The 16,065-nt window shown below is 34.6% G+C and overlaps 1 protein-coding gene across 6 annotated transcripts in view; it reads right to left on the bottom strand.

The window, feature by feature from the left end:
* The window catches only part of DIAPH2 (diaphanous related formin 2), an 889,270-nt gene that overhangs the window by 408,875 nt on the left and 464,330 nt on the right, over positions 1-16,065 (bottom strand). For all 6 annotated transcript variants that reach the window (XM_082864620.1, XM_082864622.1, XM_082864621.1 and 3 more), the window contains one exon: positions 10,618-10,747. In XM_082864620.1, coding sequence (XP_082720746.1) covers positions 10,618-10,747 — 130 coding nt within the window. The remainder of the gene's footprint in view (positions 1-10,617; positions 10,748-16,065) is intronic.

Below are 16,065 nucleotides of genomic sequence, written 5' to 3'. Positions count from 1 at the left end.
ATTCATCCTTATTGATGAATCCATCAAAAGAACTGGTAGTGGTAAAACCTCAGTGACAGCAACCAAGTTGCTTACCAGATTCTACCAATTTCCCCTGGTGGTACAAGGGAATCTCCACTCAGGACAGGAGCCACCTCTTCCTATGATTCTGCCATGGTGGCAGAGAGCTGTTTTTTTCTTCATTTCTTTCACTCTTCCCTCTTCCCTTACTCTCCCCTCTCTACCTTGACATTACTACTTAACATCAGTCCCTAAACCTCTTGCATCAAATATGTCCCTGTGTTTTACTTCAGGAGTCAATCACATTTTAACATTTGCTGTATGAATATTCATTTTTCACCTAACAAGAGTGTATCCACAAGGAGATTAAATGAGCAATAATCCCACATATCCTCTTTCCTGACATTGAAGCAAAGACACAATGATAACAATGAGAGCAGTGACAGGTTCTTGGTGAAAATTTTACCTCAGGATGTGCTCAGGACATGTTAGGACTCAATGATATACAAGACAGCATAATATTGACAACAGCTATGGAAAAGAAACATTCACCCTGAATGTTTACATGGCATATAATGTGCTTGGTGATTTTCTTAACTTTTTTTTCCTTTTTAATACTAGAGTGTACCCATCCACTCTCAGACTAAAGGACACTTTGACAAAATCCTTAAGTGACATACAACTTGCTGAAAAACGGTAATTATTTAGAGTAACATCAGATCAACTCTGACAGCAGTTATTTATACAATGCATGTGATCATTATAACTAAGCACAGGTAAAAACAAGAGGACCTTTTGAATTAAAACGTAATACCTTTCTCACTTTTCATCATTCATTACACATTTTAAAAATACAAATGACCGCCTATTAAAAAATGCTTTGTTAAAACATACATCCCTGGTGCACACAGGTGACCAGCTGAATTTTCACAAACTGAACACACCCATGTCACCAGGATCCAGATCAAGAAATGGAATGTGACCAGTACCCCAGAGGCCTTCACATGTTCCCTTCCAGCCATTAACCCACCCCAAAACTAACCATTTATAATGATTTCTAACATCCTATTGACAGATTAGTTTTGCCTTAAACAGCTACTTTTAAAGAAAACATTTTGAAGACCTGGGCGCAATGTGTAAGAAGTTGAAATTAAGTATCTGCAGATATATTTTAGCTATTTTAAGTATCCAGAAAGTTTCACTGGGGTTAAATAAAGATGGCAGCTAAGATCAGGTGGAGGTTTCAAAATCATTCACTGAGCTGAATTTACTATGCCAATACTGTGTTAGATTCTCCCTTGAAAAAGCAAACTATGATAACATACATTATTTCAGAAAGCATCATGCCAGGATGCAGCCAGGATGCAAAAGAGTACAGGATATTGTAATGCAAAAGAGTATAGGATCAAGCACCAAACTAAGAAGCTCAAGTAAGTACTATGGTAGAAGAGGGGAAGTGAGAGACGCCTGAAAGCCAAAGCAGTTGGGGAAGGCTTCATAGAGGGCCATCAAAAGATACACACATTAGGCTCAAAAGGGCTGAGAGAAGAGGGGGGAATTTCAGTTTAGAAGAACACAGAAGCCTAGGCTCTGAGATAGGCTGGGCCATGAAGTGGGTGTGAGACAGATGAGCTATGCATACAGTTCTCTAGCAGAAAGAGATTCTGGGTTGCAAAAGCTAAGGTACCCTAACAAATGCCTATAAGTCTATAAAAAATAGCTGATTTATATTGAAGCATTTTACTCAAGTACAAATGGCCATGGTCTCTGCTTCCTTTCACTGTTCCCTGAAGATACGAATGTTTTCAATAGTTTCCGGTAGAAATGAAAATTAATTATAGGGTTTATATGTTATGAATTAAAAACACTGTTTCGTAATGACTAGATTACTGACCAGTAAGAAAATATGACTCTCTTTCCTAAGTCCTTTTGACATTTCAGGTTGAAAATATATTTTCTATGCATGTGTTGGACCTCTTGTGATTTGTACTATTTTAAAGAAATTCACTTTGTTTAAAAAAAAAAATTGGACCTAAGTGTCCATTGACACATGAATGTATAAAGAAGACGTGGCACATACATACATGGAATATTACTCAGCCATAAAAAGAAATGAAATTGAGTTATTTGTAGTGAGGTGGATGGACCTAGAGTCTGTCATATAGAGTGAAGTAAGTCAGAAAGAGAAAAACAAATATCGTGTGTTAACACATATATATGGAATCTAAAAAAAAAAAAAAAAAAAAACAAGAATGGTTCTGAAGAACCTAGGGGCAGGACAGGAATAAAGACACAGATGTAGAGAATGGACTTGAGGACATGGGGGGGGGAAGGGTAAGCTGGGACGAAGTGAGAGAGTAGCATTGACATATATACACTACCAAATGTAAAACAGATATTTAGTGGGAAGCAGCCACATAGCACAGGGAGATCAGTTCGGTGCTGTGTGACCACCTGGAGGGGTGGGATAGGGATGGTGGGAGGGAGGGAGATGCAAGAGGAAGAGGATTACTGTAGCTTTGTAGTATAGTCTGAAGTCAGGGAGCCTGATTCCTCCAGCTCCGTTTTTTGTTCTCAAGATTGCTTTGGCTATTCGGGGTCTTTTGTGTTTCCATACAAATTGTGAAAGTTTTTGTTCTAGTTCTGTGAAAAATGCCAGTGGTAGTTTGACAGGGATTGCATTGAATCTGTAGATTGCTTTGGGTAGTAGAGTCATTTTCACAATGTTGAGTCTTCCAATCCAAGAACATGGTATATCTCTCCATCTATTTGTATCATCTTTAATTTCTTTCATCAGTGTCTTATAATTTTCTGCATACAGGTCTTTTGTCTCCTTAGGTAGGTTTATTCCTAGATATTTTATTCTTTTTGTTGCAATGGTAAATGGGAGTGTTTTCTTGATTTCACTTTCAGATTTTTCATCATTAGTGTATAGGAATGCCAGAGATTTCTGTGCATTAATTTTGTATCCTGCTACTTTACCAAATCAAAAATAAATAAATAAATAAGAGGAAGATGATATGGGGATATATGTATACATATAGCTGATTCACTTTGTTATACAGCAGAAACTAACACACCATTGTAAAGCAATTATACTCCAATAAAGATGTTAAAAAAAGGAATAATAACAGTATCTGATGAAAATATAGCAAATATTTGAAAAACCATACTGAAAAAGAAACTTCATTTTCATTACTGGAAATGGCTATATCACCAACCCATTACTTTAAAAACTGACAAATAAAGGGAATAAATTGAGCATTTAGCCTAACTTTCCTGTATGAGCTATATTTCAGCAAAGCCAATAGTTGCTGAGGAAAGTCTTTTACAGAACATTTCTAGCCAATAAATGCAGAAAGTATAGTAAAATTAGAAAGTCACCATTCTGCAACCTCTAATAAAATAATGGATCAGGGCAATAATCATCGTAGGTGCTAAGACCACTAGGTGAAATTTGATGAGGAACTTTATAAGAAAGTAATCAGGCTGACACCATCTGAAAGTGGAACATCCAATATTATGTCTCTTCATGTGATACAACAAAAAGTACATAGCACTTGCTTCCAAAAAAAAAAAAGAAAGAAAAGAAGAATAAAACAAAGAAACACTGCTCTAATCAAGCCTCCAGTTCTAATTTCTCATGTACAAGAAATAAGGAGGCTAGCAAAAAAGTTAAACACCAGAAGAAACCAATCAACCACATTCAGAATCCAGCACATTCTTCATGATAATTAACTTGGTTTATTCAATAAACAATAGCATTTTTTAACAAAAAAAGGAGAGACAATTATAAATTAGAAGAGTTAAAAATATAAAAACCAAATGCAATGTGCACATTTTGTTTGCACCCTGATTCAAATAAACTAACTCTAAAAAACACTTTTGAAATAATCAAGGAAACTTGGACTGGGTATTAGATAATGTTAAGAAATTGTTCATTATGTTAGGTATGGTAATGGCATTGATTTGTGTTTAAAAAAAATATGTCCTTATATGTCAGACATATATTATGCATATAATGTGCATAATAAACTAGTAACTCTAGTTAGATGATAGGATAGTTGGGGTTTTCTTTAAAGGCTGAAATATACCTGCAAAAACACTATCGCTGTCACCAGTAGCAGTAGTAGTAGTAGTAGTAGTGGTAGTAGTAGTAGGGATGGGAAATAAGACTAACAAAATGTTTTATAATATGGAAACTGAATACTAGGTACACTAGGGTTCATCATATTTTTCTCTGTAATTCTGTTTATATTTGAAAATTTCCATAATAAAAATAATTTAAGCCTCAAAAAAAAAATTGGGGTGACCTGGTGAGAGTAAGGAAGAAAGTATATCAAACTGGAAAATGTATGAATTAGACTCCCTAAAACTTAATATTCCTCTCAATTTTTATAAGATTTTTATGGTGTCAATATGATAGAATGTAATTCATTCAGCAAAATTATTTATTTGAAATAGTGTAGGAAAGGTCCAAAAAAAGCTAAACAAACAATTTAACTTTTTTATTAAAATGATATAGTGGTACAATGTATACTCAGTTTTATTCAGACTGCTAACATCTAAGTAAGGTCAATTCTATTGACATTCTGTTAACATTGGTTTAGTATCATTCTGTGCTTCTAAAAAGTTAGACCAAAACACAAAGTTGTTTTTTTAAAAAAAAAATTATTGGAGTATAGTTGCTTTACAATGCTGTGTTAGTTTGTACTGTACAGCAAGGTGAATCAGCTATACATATACATATATCTCCTGTTTTTTGGATTTCCTTCCCCTTTAGGTCACCCCAGAGCACTGAGTAGAGTTCCCTGTACTTTACAGTAGGTTCTCAAAAGTTATCTATTTTAAACATAGTATCAATAGTGTATATATGTCAATCCCCATCTCCCAATTCATTCCATCCCCCCCTTCCACCTTGGTATCCATACATTTGTTTTCTATGTCTGTACCTCTATTTCTGCTTTGCAAATAAGATCATCTATATCATTATTTTAGATTCCACATAATATGTGTTAATATATGATATTTTTCTCTTTCTGACTTACTTCACTCTGTATGACAGTCTTTAGGTCCATCCACGTCTCTACAAATGACCCAATTTTGTTTCTTTTTATGGCTGAGTAATATTCCATTGTGTATATATGTGCCACATCTTCTTTGTCCATTCCTCTGTTGATGGACATTTAGGTTGTTCCATGTCCTGGCTATCGTAAATAGAGCTGCAATGAACACTGGGGTGCATGTGTCTTTTTGAATTATGGTTTCCTCTGGGTATATGCTCAGTAGTGGGATTGCTGGGTCATATGGTAGTTCTATTTTTAGTTTTTTAAGGAACCTCCATACTGTTCTCCATAGTGGCTGTACCCATTTACATTCCCACCAACAGTGCAAGAGGGTTCCCTTTTCTCCAAACCCTCTCCAGCATTTATTGTTCCAAAACAGAAAGTTGAAATCTGCTAGGACATCCTATGGTTTCATACTTTCTCACATCTTGGGTCCTATGAGTTACTGTACATTGAATGCTCTAAAAACAGTAGGATTTTGTCCCATAACTCAAAAGATTTTTCAATAAAACAGTAGATAGTATAAAAGTAATTTTTTTTGTTCAGTCATTAGAATTAAAAATGTTTCAGCAGTTAGATATTATGTTAAGACAGTTGGCTGCCATTAGTTCCTATGAGACTTTTAATCCTTACTGTTCACCATAAACGTTTATGGTTTGGCAGTCTCCATAAGTTTAGATATTCTCCATTAAGAGCTCGATTGTTTCCAATTTTAACTTTCTCCATGAAAGAAGTAAAATATGGACCAGGAAATATTGTTAAGTCATGGTGTCTTCTTTGTTCTAACTTATCTTGTTTCTCCTCTTGTATTTACAGTAAACAGTAATTTTCAGGTTGCTATTCTCAACTTGTCAACTTCCCATAATGCCTTATTTTGAAATACGCCTGCTGTACTAAAAGGATATACAATGATTCAATGTAGTAAACATTTATTGAGCATTTACTTCTCTCTGAGATGCTGAGCTAGCACTGAGTCTGTTGGGACAAATGGGGCATATTCCTTGCCACTGAGGTACTCAACCTAGGAGGTACAGAGAGAAGCATACAATGAAATAAAAAAAAATGCAAATGTGGCAGGTGCTGTATTACTAATAAAGCTAAAGTACTGCTGTGACTCAGAGAAAGGAAAGGGTATTTCTGTCAAAATGGGGATAGAGAGACTGGAGTACTATATAGAGGAAGTGGCATTCATACTCCAGTAAATCTTTTATTTGGTCAGAGTTGATTTTCTGTTTTCCAATATGTGAGCATGAATCTCTGTTGTATATTTTAGACCACAAAAGAAGGAAAAGTGGAGCTGAAATGTATGTAATAAAACAATAGACAAAGTTCTGCAAACCTTCATTGACTGTGTGATCGTGGGCAATTCCTTCGTCATTCTGGGCCTCAGTTTTTCAACTGTAAAATGATGAATTTGGACTAAATGCCATCTTGGGCCTCTTTTAGCAGGGACAAGATGATCTCTAAAGCTTCTGCCAGCTCTGGAGTTTCAGAAAATGTTGTTTTGTTTTTTTGCATTCCCCCGACTTTTTTTTAACTCTGCTATGATTTTACTTTTCCTTTATCTCATAGATTTTTCCCTACAATATTTCCTCTAATCTAAACTTTCATCATGATTAATCCTGTGAAGAAGTCAGAGTGGGTAAATAGCTAATCAGAGTTACTAATATAGCATGGAAAGATGGCAGATTATCAAAAGGTATGGTTGGTCATTAAAATTTATAATAGTTGATTTAAATCATAAGAAATTAACACTGCTTATAGAAAACTTAACCAACTTTTCTTTTGTAGGATGGCAGTAATTTAATTGAAGTGAAACCCATTTTGGAGGTATGCAAAACCTTAGGATTAATAGTCCCTTCAAATACATTAATATAATTTTCTCCTGCTGAATGGAATAGTTTTAATTAAACTTTACTAACCCTTTTGGTTTAATCCCTGGAGCTGACCTATAAAACACTAGAGGTTTTACATCAAACTGTAAAAATCCTCAAAGCTGAAAGTTAAAGTGATAGCCACAGGGTGGGGAAAAACAATGAAGGATTTACAAACTAGGTCTAGTAAACCAGCAATGCTTTATACAATACAGATCTATATATCTATTTATCTAATTATAAATACATATATAATCTTTAAAATTATTCATTGGGGAAAAGGTAATGGTGGTTTATCAAATAAATTTTCAATATTTTAAAGGCATTAGATTCTCTATAGCAACCACTTTTTTTCTCTCTAAAGACTCATTGGTATGTCAAATAGGAATGAGAGGACCTGCAGATTTATAATTTAACTTGGAAGAAAATGACGAGAGAAATATTATTTTATGAATTCCACTGGTAATAAAATTCCATTGTACTGTTTGATTCTGAACTTCATAAGGGCGGCTTGCCTCCCACACTCCCTGCAATAATAACTAAATAGATAAATAAATAAGTGAAACCAAAGCAAAACCAAACCACTCTCCAATTCTTTAGGCAATGCTTCATAAACGTTTCCTACCCAAGAGCCCCTACTGGAAGAGAAGATTGAACACGCTCCCCAAGGGATCTGCGGCAAGTGTGAAATTTCTTTGAAGTCATCTGTTTTATTTTAAAAATTCATGTGAATTTTGCATTCCACTCCATAATATATATCTGTGTTAATGTAAAATGATGTGTTTTCTCCCAATATCTCTGAGTTACTGAGCTCTAGGAAAATATGCTAAGTTTATACCATAGCTTTGCATCGTCCAAGATGCACACAATTTTAGAAGGTTAGCTTAACAAGGAACGAAGGCAATTTATAAAATACGTTTTTCCATGAATCCCACGTATTTCTTACTTTCAGTTTTCTTTTCACTTCAAGGTAATTTTTTTTCTTTGTCAGTTAATTTGAGGTCTATAACTTTAGTACTGAGCTGAAATACATTTATTTGCTATAGCAGACAGAAAAGATCCTTATTCTATCAAAATAGGTACTTGGGTTTTAATAATCAAAAACACAGAAGGGGGGAGGGATACATTAGGTGTATGGGATTAATAGATACACACTATTATATACACAATAGATAGGCAACAAGGATTTACTATATAGCACAGGGAACTATATTCAATAGCTTGTAATAACCTATAATGGAAAAGAATCTGAAAAAAGATATAGGTATATATAACTGAATCACTTTGCTATACACCTGAAACTAACACAATATTGTTAATCAACTATACTTCAAAAATAAAAATAAAAAATAGAGAATTTTCAAAGGTATAAGAAAAAAAAACAAAAACAAAAGAAGATATTAGTAATCATACAATTATTCTTGAAATATGAGTTATATAACTGAATTAGTTTCATCTTATCTATATCACTCCAGTTTAAAAAGACAGGTACTTTTTTCTTTTTGTAGGCAATAATTTCACAAGGAGATTGTCCAAAATCATGGAAAATGAATTAATATATAGTGTTGATTTATTTTTATTTTTGCTGGTTGGTTGTGAATATAGATATGCTTGCTATATACACAGTACTGGAGGTGACAGAATGTGATTCAAACAGGACTGAAATCTGTATTAAGTAAAAAAGACAAGTTAGACTTAGACACCAAGGAAAAGTATTTAACTATAAATAAGAAGTTAAGTGGCTTGACCTTTCACACCACATTCTGTTTTTTCTTGCAAACTAAATTCACAAGTATTTTGTTCTAAGGCTTTAGTAGCAAAACATTAAAAAAAAAATAAGGAAATGGATTCTGAACAGTGATTTGACAAATAATAGTCAATTGTCTTAGAGGACAGGGCAGGTAAGATTTCCAGGCATATGATGCATGATGAAATCGTAAACAGAGACAGAATTATTAGAAAGGAATAAAAACGGCTCAAGAGAAAATACTTCTGAACACATGAGAACTAGAAGGAAATGAAAGGGGGATGCAAGCAGGCAGAATGTACTTAAGAACTTGTTGAGTTACAAACTCTGAGTCTAAATTTCATAGGGAAATAAAAAGAACTAGTCAAAATAACTTGAGAATGGGGATTGCCGCAGCCCAAACACAAAGATAGGAAGAGGATTTCTGGCAAGTCTTTCGAATACAATGGCAGGAAGACTACACGAAAGCAGAAATAAGCAAAATACAACAGAGAGGTTTTGCTCTTGAAATGGATAGGAAGAAAGAAGTTGGTGATATCGTAAAAGAAAAATATGAAAGGATTTACCAAAAGCCCAGATGTAGGAAACAAACAAATAGAACTGAGTATAATACATAATTGGCTGAGACTAGAGAAACTATAGGTACCCTTATGATTGTTCTCTTCCAACAAGACAACAGCAACAACTGTAATATTCATTAAATTAAAGGAATTAAAGAAATTTCATTAACTTCATTAAATTCAAGAAATATGTTGAGATGTGATCAACAATACCAGACTGGTAGAGATGATCACTGAACAATATTACACAAACGACTTTCTGGGTTTTATAGACACACTTTTTTTCTCCTTCAACGGACACTAACAGGTTTATATGGTTTGTAATAAACTCGGGAAACGTATATGCTTTTGAGTCCTTACTGAAAGTCCTCGGAGTTATAGAGAAGCAGAATTACTATAGTGCAGTTTCAAATATAAGATTTACGGCCTACTCTTCTTATCCAAGAGGAAAAATGTACTTCTCCACATACATCACCTCACTTTCAAAAAATGTTTCCTTGACCCTGCCTCCTTTCTTTCACTTTTCAACTTCTTCTAAAAGTAGACAATACTTACTAACCAACAAAGCTAATCCGTTCGAATTAAAGTCTTGGAGACATTTTTGTTCCTCCTCTCCTGTTCTTCACTGGTGCCAGGTTTTGCCCATTCTAGTCCTTCAATGATGCCCTGCCACCTATCTCATCAAGATCAGACTGCTTACCATGACACTGAAGTCTCTGAAATGGCTACCTTACTGCTTCAGCCTGATAGTCAATGACTCTTTCACCATCCTAAAACATTCCGCCACTGTGCCTTCTCATATTGTCTGCTCTCTGGACAGCATACCCCTTTTCCATGTCAGTAAAAATCCTATTCTCATGCTTCACCCTGTTGGCCTCCTCTTATCTATCCATTCAAAGTTTCTTTCTCTCTCATCTAAACCACAGTCCATTATCTTTTCCTGTAGCACTTCTCATATTCATCTTTGTTTTATAAAGTATTTGTGTATATGTCTTTTCTTCCCTTCTAGATTTTAAACAAATTCAAGCAAGAAGTATCTCACGATCATTTTGATATCACCAACAGCCCCAGAGTATGGTTCCTTTGCAAATAATATACACTTAAGTATTTATGAAATGAAAAAATATACTATTTGATCAGAGATATGAAAGCTTCAATAACCTAGAGCGCTAAAAAATAAAGTTGGTCAAAAGCAGGTCATTAAAACACACTATGCTGTCAAATATAAGCTAATGGAAACTATCTTCCTGCTTTTCTTATATCAGTAATCAAATAAAAATTACGATTAATGCTTATAGATTATTTAATCCTACTGTTTAAAATATTTACTTAGACAAGATGTAGTCTCAAAGCAGTAACAAATCAATTACCTTTGCTTGCACTTTCCACATGTTCCAGTTCTTCAGGAAATTTCAGGATATCCCGGTATTTTTCCTCACAAATTTCAGCAATAAAATGCAAGAGGGTTGTCTTTTGATCTGCTGATTTAGTATCTCGGATCTGGAATGGAATAACGACAATATTTTTAGTATGTTTTAATAATATATAGAGAGAGACTTTCTTTTTTTAAAATTATTATTACTTATTTATTTATTTTTGGCTGAGTTGGGTCTCTTCGTTGCTGCACGCGGGCTTTTTCTAGTTCTGGCGAGCGGGGCCACTCTTCCCTGCAGTGTGCAGACCCCTCATTGCGGTGGCCTCTCCCATTGGAGAGCACGGGCTCTGGGCGCACGGGCCTCAGCAGCTGTGGCCCACGGGCTCCAGAGTGCAGGCTCAGTAGTTGTGGCGCACGGGCCCAGTTGCTCCATGGGGATGTGGGATCCTCCCGGACTAGGGATTGAACCCATGTCCCCTGCATTGGCAGGTGGATTCCTAACCACTGCGCCACCAGGGAAGCCCGAGAGACTTTTTCTTAAACAAGAGAAATAAATGAATAAATGAACTCAATTCATTGTAACTAATTAAAAATTTTTTTTAAATGTCTGGGGTAGTTCCTACTGGGGTCTAGTGACAATGCTCTGGATTTTAAAATGAACTCCGCATTTTAAAAGAGAGAAAGATGACCGAAAAAAGTAAAAAAATTAAACATGAATCCGTATTTCTTAAAATGTCTAGATTATTATGGCAAAATGAACTATTCTTTTCATGAGAAAAGAACATTCACTTAAGTATTGATAATAATAGTCCAAGTGAATGTGTGTTTATGTCATCAGCATTCTGTTCTTTGCTTTATCATAGAAATATATTCTTGAAAGCTTGATTCGTCTGTGAGGTAATATTTATTTCTGGCCATTGCTGATGCAAATGAATGTAAAAGAGCAAGCACATTTTACCCTCATTTACTTGCATGGGCCATCAAAAAAGAATAACTGAAGGCTTTTTATGTTGATTTATAAACAGAATCTGACCACACAATTGTGATAATATGTCAAATTTTATTTGCCTGCCTACACATTGTATCTTCTTTTCAGAGACACTAGAAAAGGGATGCTGCGGTTAGAATGATAAAAGTCTTTAAAGTATAGGACCAAAAAAATCTATGATGAGAATCTAAGTGTTTTCTTTAATATAACTCTCATACTAGACTAAGCTGCAAATGAAATCAAGGATTTACTTCAAAACAAAGGATAAATATGGTATAAAGTATCAACTTTTCTCATTCTATTGGATGATTTAATTCTATAATCCTTAGATGACGGGTTTGTCCACTGATGTTCATACTGATTTGGGGTTTTCAGCTTTAAGGATTACTGTTTAGAATAAATGAATATTCTTTGCAAATAGGTTTATGAAAAGGCTGTGGAGGATATTTAGGTAATTACAGAGTAATTTAATCCTTATTGTTTTAGTATCTAAGGAAAAAAATCGTATATAATCAATCAGTCCCATACTTTTTGTGCTACAGCTTTCTAACAACTGTTACGTTCCAATGATATGAGCAACTTAAGAGAAATGTTAGTCTTCAGGCTCAAAACAAACAGCCACAGGAAGCATGATGCTGATAACTGAAGTGGCCACAATGATTTCTTTTAGAATTTCTGGGATTACTATTTATCCCATGTAGGTAAAATATTTAAAATTTTGCATTATTATGCTGATCCACCAAACACTTTTAAGTACTACAAGGTTGAAATGACACAATTCAAGAACGAGCTATAAGAACAAAAACCAACAAAAACGTCAAGGGCAACTTGTCTTAAGTAAGGCTTGCAGCTGTAGAAGAATCAATGGGAGGTTCACTTTCCTAAAGAGAGGCCTTTACCGGAGATTGCAGTGTTATATGTTCACAAAGTGCATTCCCTTCAGAATATGCTGAATATTCCAAGTAATAAGGAAATAAACATTTTCTTTTTTTCTTACAAATTAATTGAATTCCTAAATCCTAAAAACATTAGGAGTTTAGGGAAACTGAAGGCATATCTTCCTAAAGGAAAGGCAATTGATCTATATTTTGTGAATTCTATGGCAACAAATTATTTACACATACGCATACACACACACACACACCAACCACAAAAACCCACCCAATTTTTTAGGACACTAAATTGTACAAGTATATCATAATTTTTTTTTAAAATGCACATGGCGAATACAAGAAAGGAAAACACAAAAATAGAAAAATAGCACTGTGCTCATATGGCAATCTTCTGGGTGATTTAAAAATTTCCTTTTTGACATGCATGCTTATAAGTGCTTAATTTTCAGAAACTGTATTTGATAAATATTTATCCAGAAGGAGGGCCATAAATTTAATTCCTGTTAAAAAATTTAGTAGAGTCAATGGTTACATTTTTAAAAGATAAACAATACATAACATTTATATCATTAACTATTAAATATCTTTGTCGAAATCAGAAAGAGTGGTAGACAGAGTATGCATGTATTTTTTTAGAATTGTAACATTCCCTTCAAAGCAGGGACAAAGATGGCCAAGTGCCTATCCTGTCAAGCTGAGAAATACCTTGGTATGGTAGACAAACCGCTAAATTTGTATTGCAATATTTATTTTTTACATAACCTTAACAGGAGTTCATCTTAAGGTTTCAAACTGGCAGGGAATATGTGGTCTTTTAAATTTTTCTTTATGTGCATGATACTTAGACCAATCATTTAAAAATGAATATATATATATTATATATATATTTAATATATATATAAAGGGAATTCCCTGGCAGTCCAGTGGTTAGGACTCAGCACTTTCACTGCTGTGGGCCTGGGTTTGATCCCTGGTCGGGGAACTAAGGTTCTGCAAGCCATGCGGCGTGGTCAAAAACAAATGAATATATAATATTAAAATATAAAGGCAAAGCATTTTTACTTATTAAAGTATATTTACTTTGTATTATCATGTCTTCAGTCTCTCTTACCACATCTACATGATCCACACATTAGCCATCATCTCTCTCAGGACCTATTGTGTGGTTTGATGTCAAGTACAGAAGGCAATTAAGAACATTCACCTTCATCACTTCTAATGGCATTTATGCAATAATTTGCCCTTCCAAGTGTACTAGCTGGATATAGACATCTCTTGGGCTAGTACAAAGGTAATCTAATCTATGTTCAGATCACTTCCAAAGTGTTTGGGTTAATTTATTAAGAAATAAAATTTTCTTCCCTTCGCTATCGGGTTAACTCAAAATTATGTTATTTTTACATTAACATCAAATATTCCAATAATACTTGTCCAGTTTGCCAGAGTCTCACTGGTAGCTATTCCATAAGCATTTCAAGGTTCACTCCAGCCAGGAGCCAAGTGCCATTTTGCATCGTAGACTGTGCTTTCCCTCTCACCAGCTAGGCAGGGGTATGAGATAGATATAGGACTTCTCTTTATAACATGCAAAAGGATGAACAAAATGGTCACCCTATAATCCTCTGTCTTGTATATATTTTCAAACAATAAAAACACAAACAGTAGTTCCAGAAATTGGAATTATTTGAAAAACTAACATTTTATAATATCTTAATAAGGTGAGTTATTAACGAATGATAACAAAAAAAGAGTAGTTCACTATATTCACTGATAAAGTGTCATCAGTTAATAAACCATATAGCGATTTTAATTATAATCCTCTGAACAATAAACGTTACACATAAAGATTAATAACTGAATTTATACTAACTGTATCTACCTAATCTTTAATAACTTTCTGAAATGGTACATGAATACAAAATACCTTTAACAAATTAACACCTATTTCTCTAGCAAATTCTGATCATTTATTTTTTTCTAATAAACAGGAGTGCTATATTATGAAAGATAATATTTATATGTGATGTGTTCAAATACATTTCCAAAACTTCAGTTAGGCAGATAGCAAAATATCTGAATAACTAATTGCCTTGTAAAAGATTTTTTTTATTTTGAATACTCTCATTCAAGCCTGAAAACCTGCAGTCTCTACCCTGTTTTTGAAATCAGGAGGTTTGAACACACAGAAGCCAGCACACAGCCACAGAGCCTGAGCAAACAACATTTTAATCATCTACGTCAGTCACACACAATCTTTCTTCGAAGGACCCCTTCTATAGGTAATTTTCCCTTCTACTGAGATCTTAAGCCTATTTCTTCTTGCTCTGTCGTCAGTGGAAACTGAAAATAACTGGTTGCTATCCTCTGTATAACCACCTCTCAGAGAATGAAAGCTCCCTTCTCAGGTGTCCTGTTCTCTTAAACCAAACAATTTCAGTTCATTTAACCTCGCCACACAGAAGTTAGTTTTCAAATGTTTAATTTTGTTAGGATGATTAGAACCCATTCAAAGTTTCCACTGCAAAGTCTCCCTTCAGCTACTAGAAAAGCACACAAACTTCTTGGTTTTACATTAAGGCCCTTTTACAGCTGGCCCTTGTCTACCTTTCTAATGTGTCCCCTGCTGCTTCCTGGTGTCTACCCTTCACTTCAGTCTGATTACAACTGCTTGAACATACCATGCAATGTCATACCACTGTGCTTTTGTACATCTTGCTCTCTCTCTCTAGACCCTCCTCCTTTTTTTTTTTTTTCTATCTGCCAAGTGAATACCTACTCAAATTTCAAGACTACTCAACTACCCCCTCCTTTCTGAAGACTCCTCTAAGGAGTAATTGATGCCTTCCTTTGCCATATTCCTTCACTATAAACATTTCAACACAGTAGTTTCTTCCAGTTGGTATGAGCTCTTTCAAGGGAAGAGACCCTGTTTTACTAATTTTTATTATCCACGGTACCTAGGAGCATGCTAGGACATACCAGGGAGGCAATCAATGTTTTCTGAATAAAGACTTCTCTCTACTTGCGTGGGCTATAGAGCAATACTTCTAAATTCAACTCTACTCTTGTTAAGTATGTGTGTGTACATACATATACATATACATTATATATATATACATTATATATATATATATATATATATATATATACACACACACACACACACATACAGAGAGACTGACCCCAAAGCCCAGACTCTTCCAGGACACCATATTTGTTGAGAGTTATGTGAGAATGAATGCCAGAATAAAGTTACAACGTGTCCCTTGGGAAATGAAGCACTATACATTTATAAGGGGAGACAGGAGCAAAGCGATTATGAATGTAGAAGTACATTCGATGATCCACTGTGGGCTGGACACTAGGGATCAGAGATAAACAATGCATGGTACTTTCAAAGCCTCAGGGAACCCAGAATTTAGGAGACAACACAAAATTATACAGAAAGGAGATGACGTAGGAGAGTAATTTGGTGGTAAATGTCAAGGACTGATATAGTTAAAATGATAACTATGGTACACGTAAACAAAGGCAGAGAAAGGACAAATTCAAGACACATTGT

This window comes from Leucopleurus acutus, assembly GCF_964270905.1.
Source record: "Leucopleurus acutus genome assembly, chromosome: X".
NCBI lineage: Eukaryota > Metazoa > Chordata > Mammalia > Artiodactyla > Delphinidae > Leucopleurus > Leucopleurus acutus.
The sequence above is the reverse complement of the archived record's forward strand: the minus strand, read 5'-3'. Positions and strand labels throughout refer to the sequence as shown.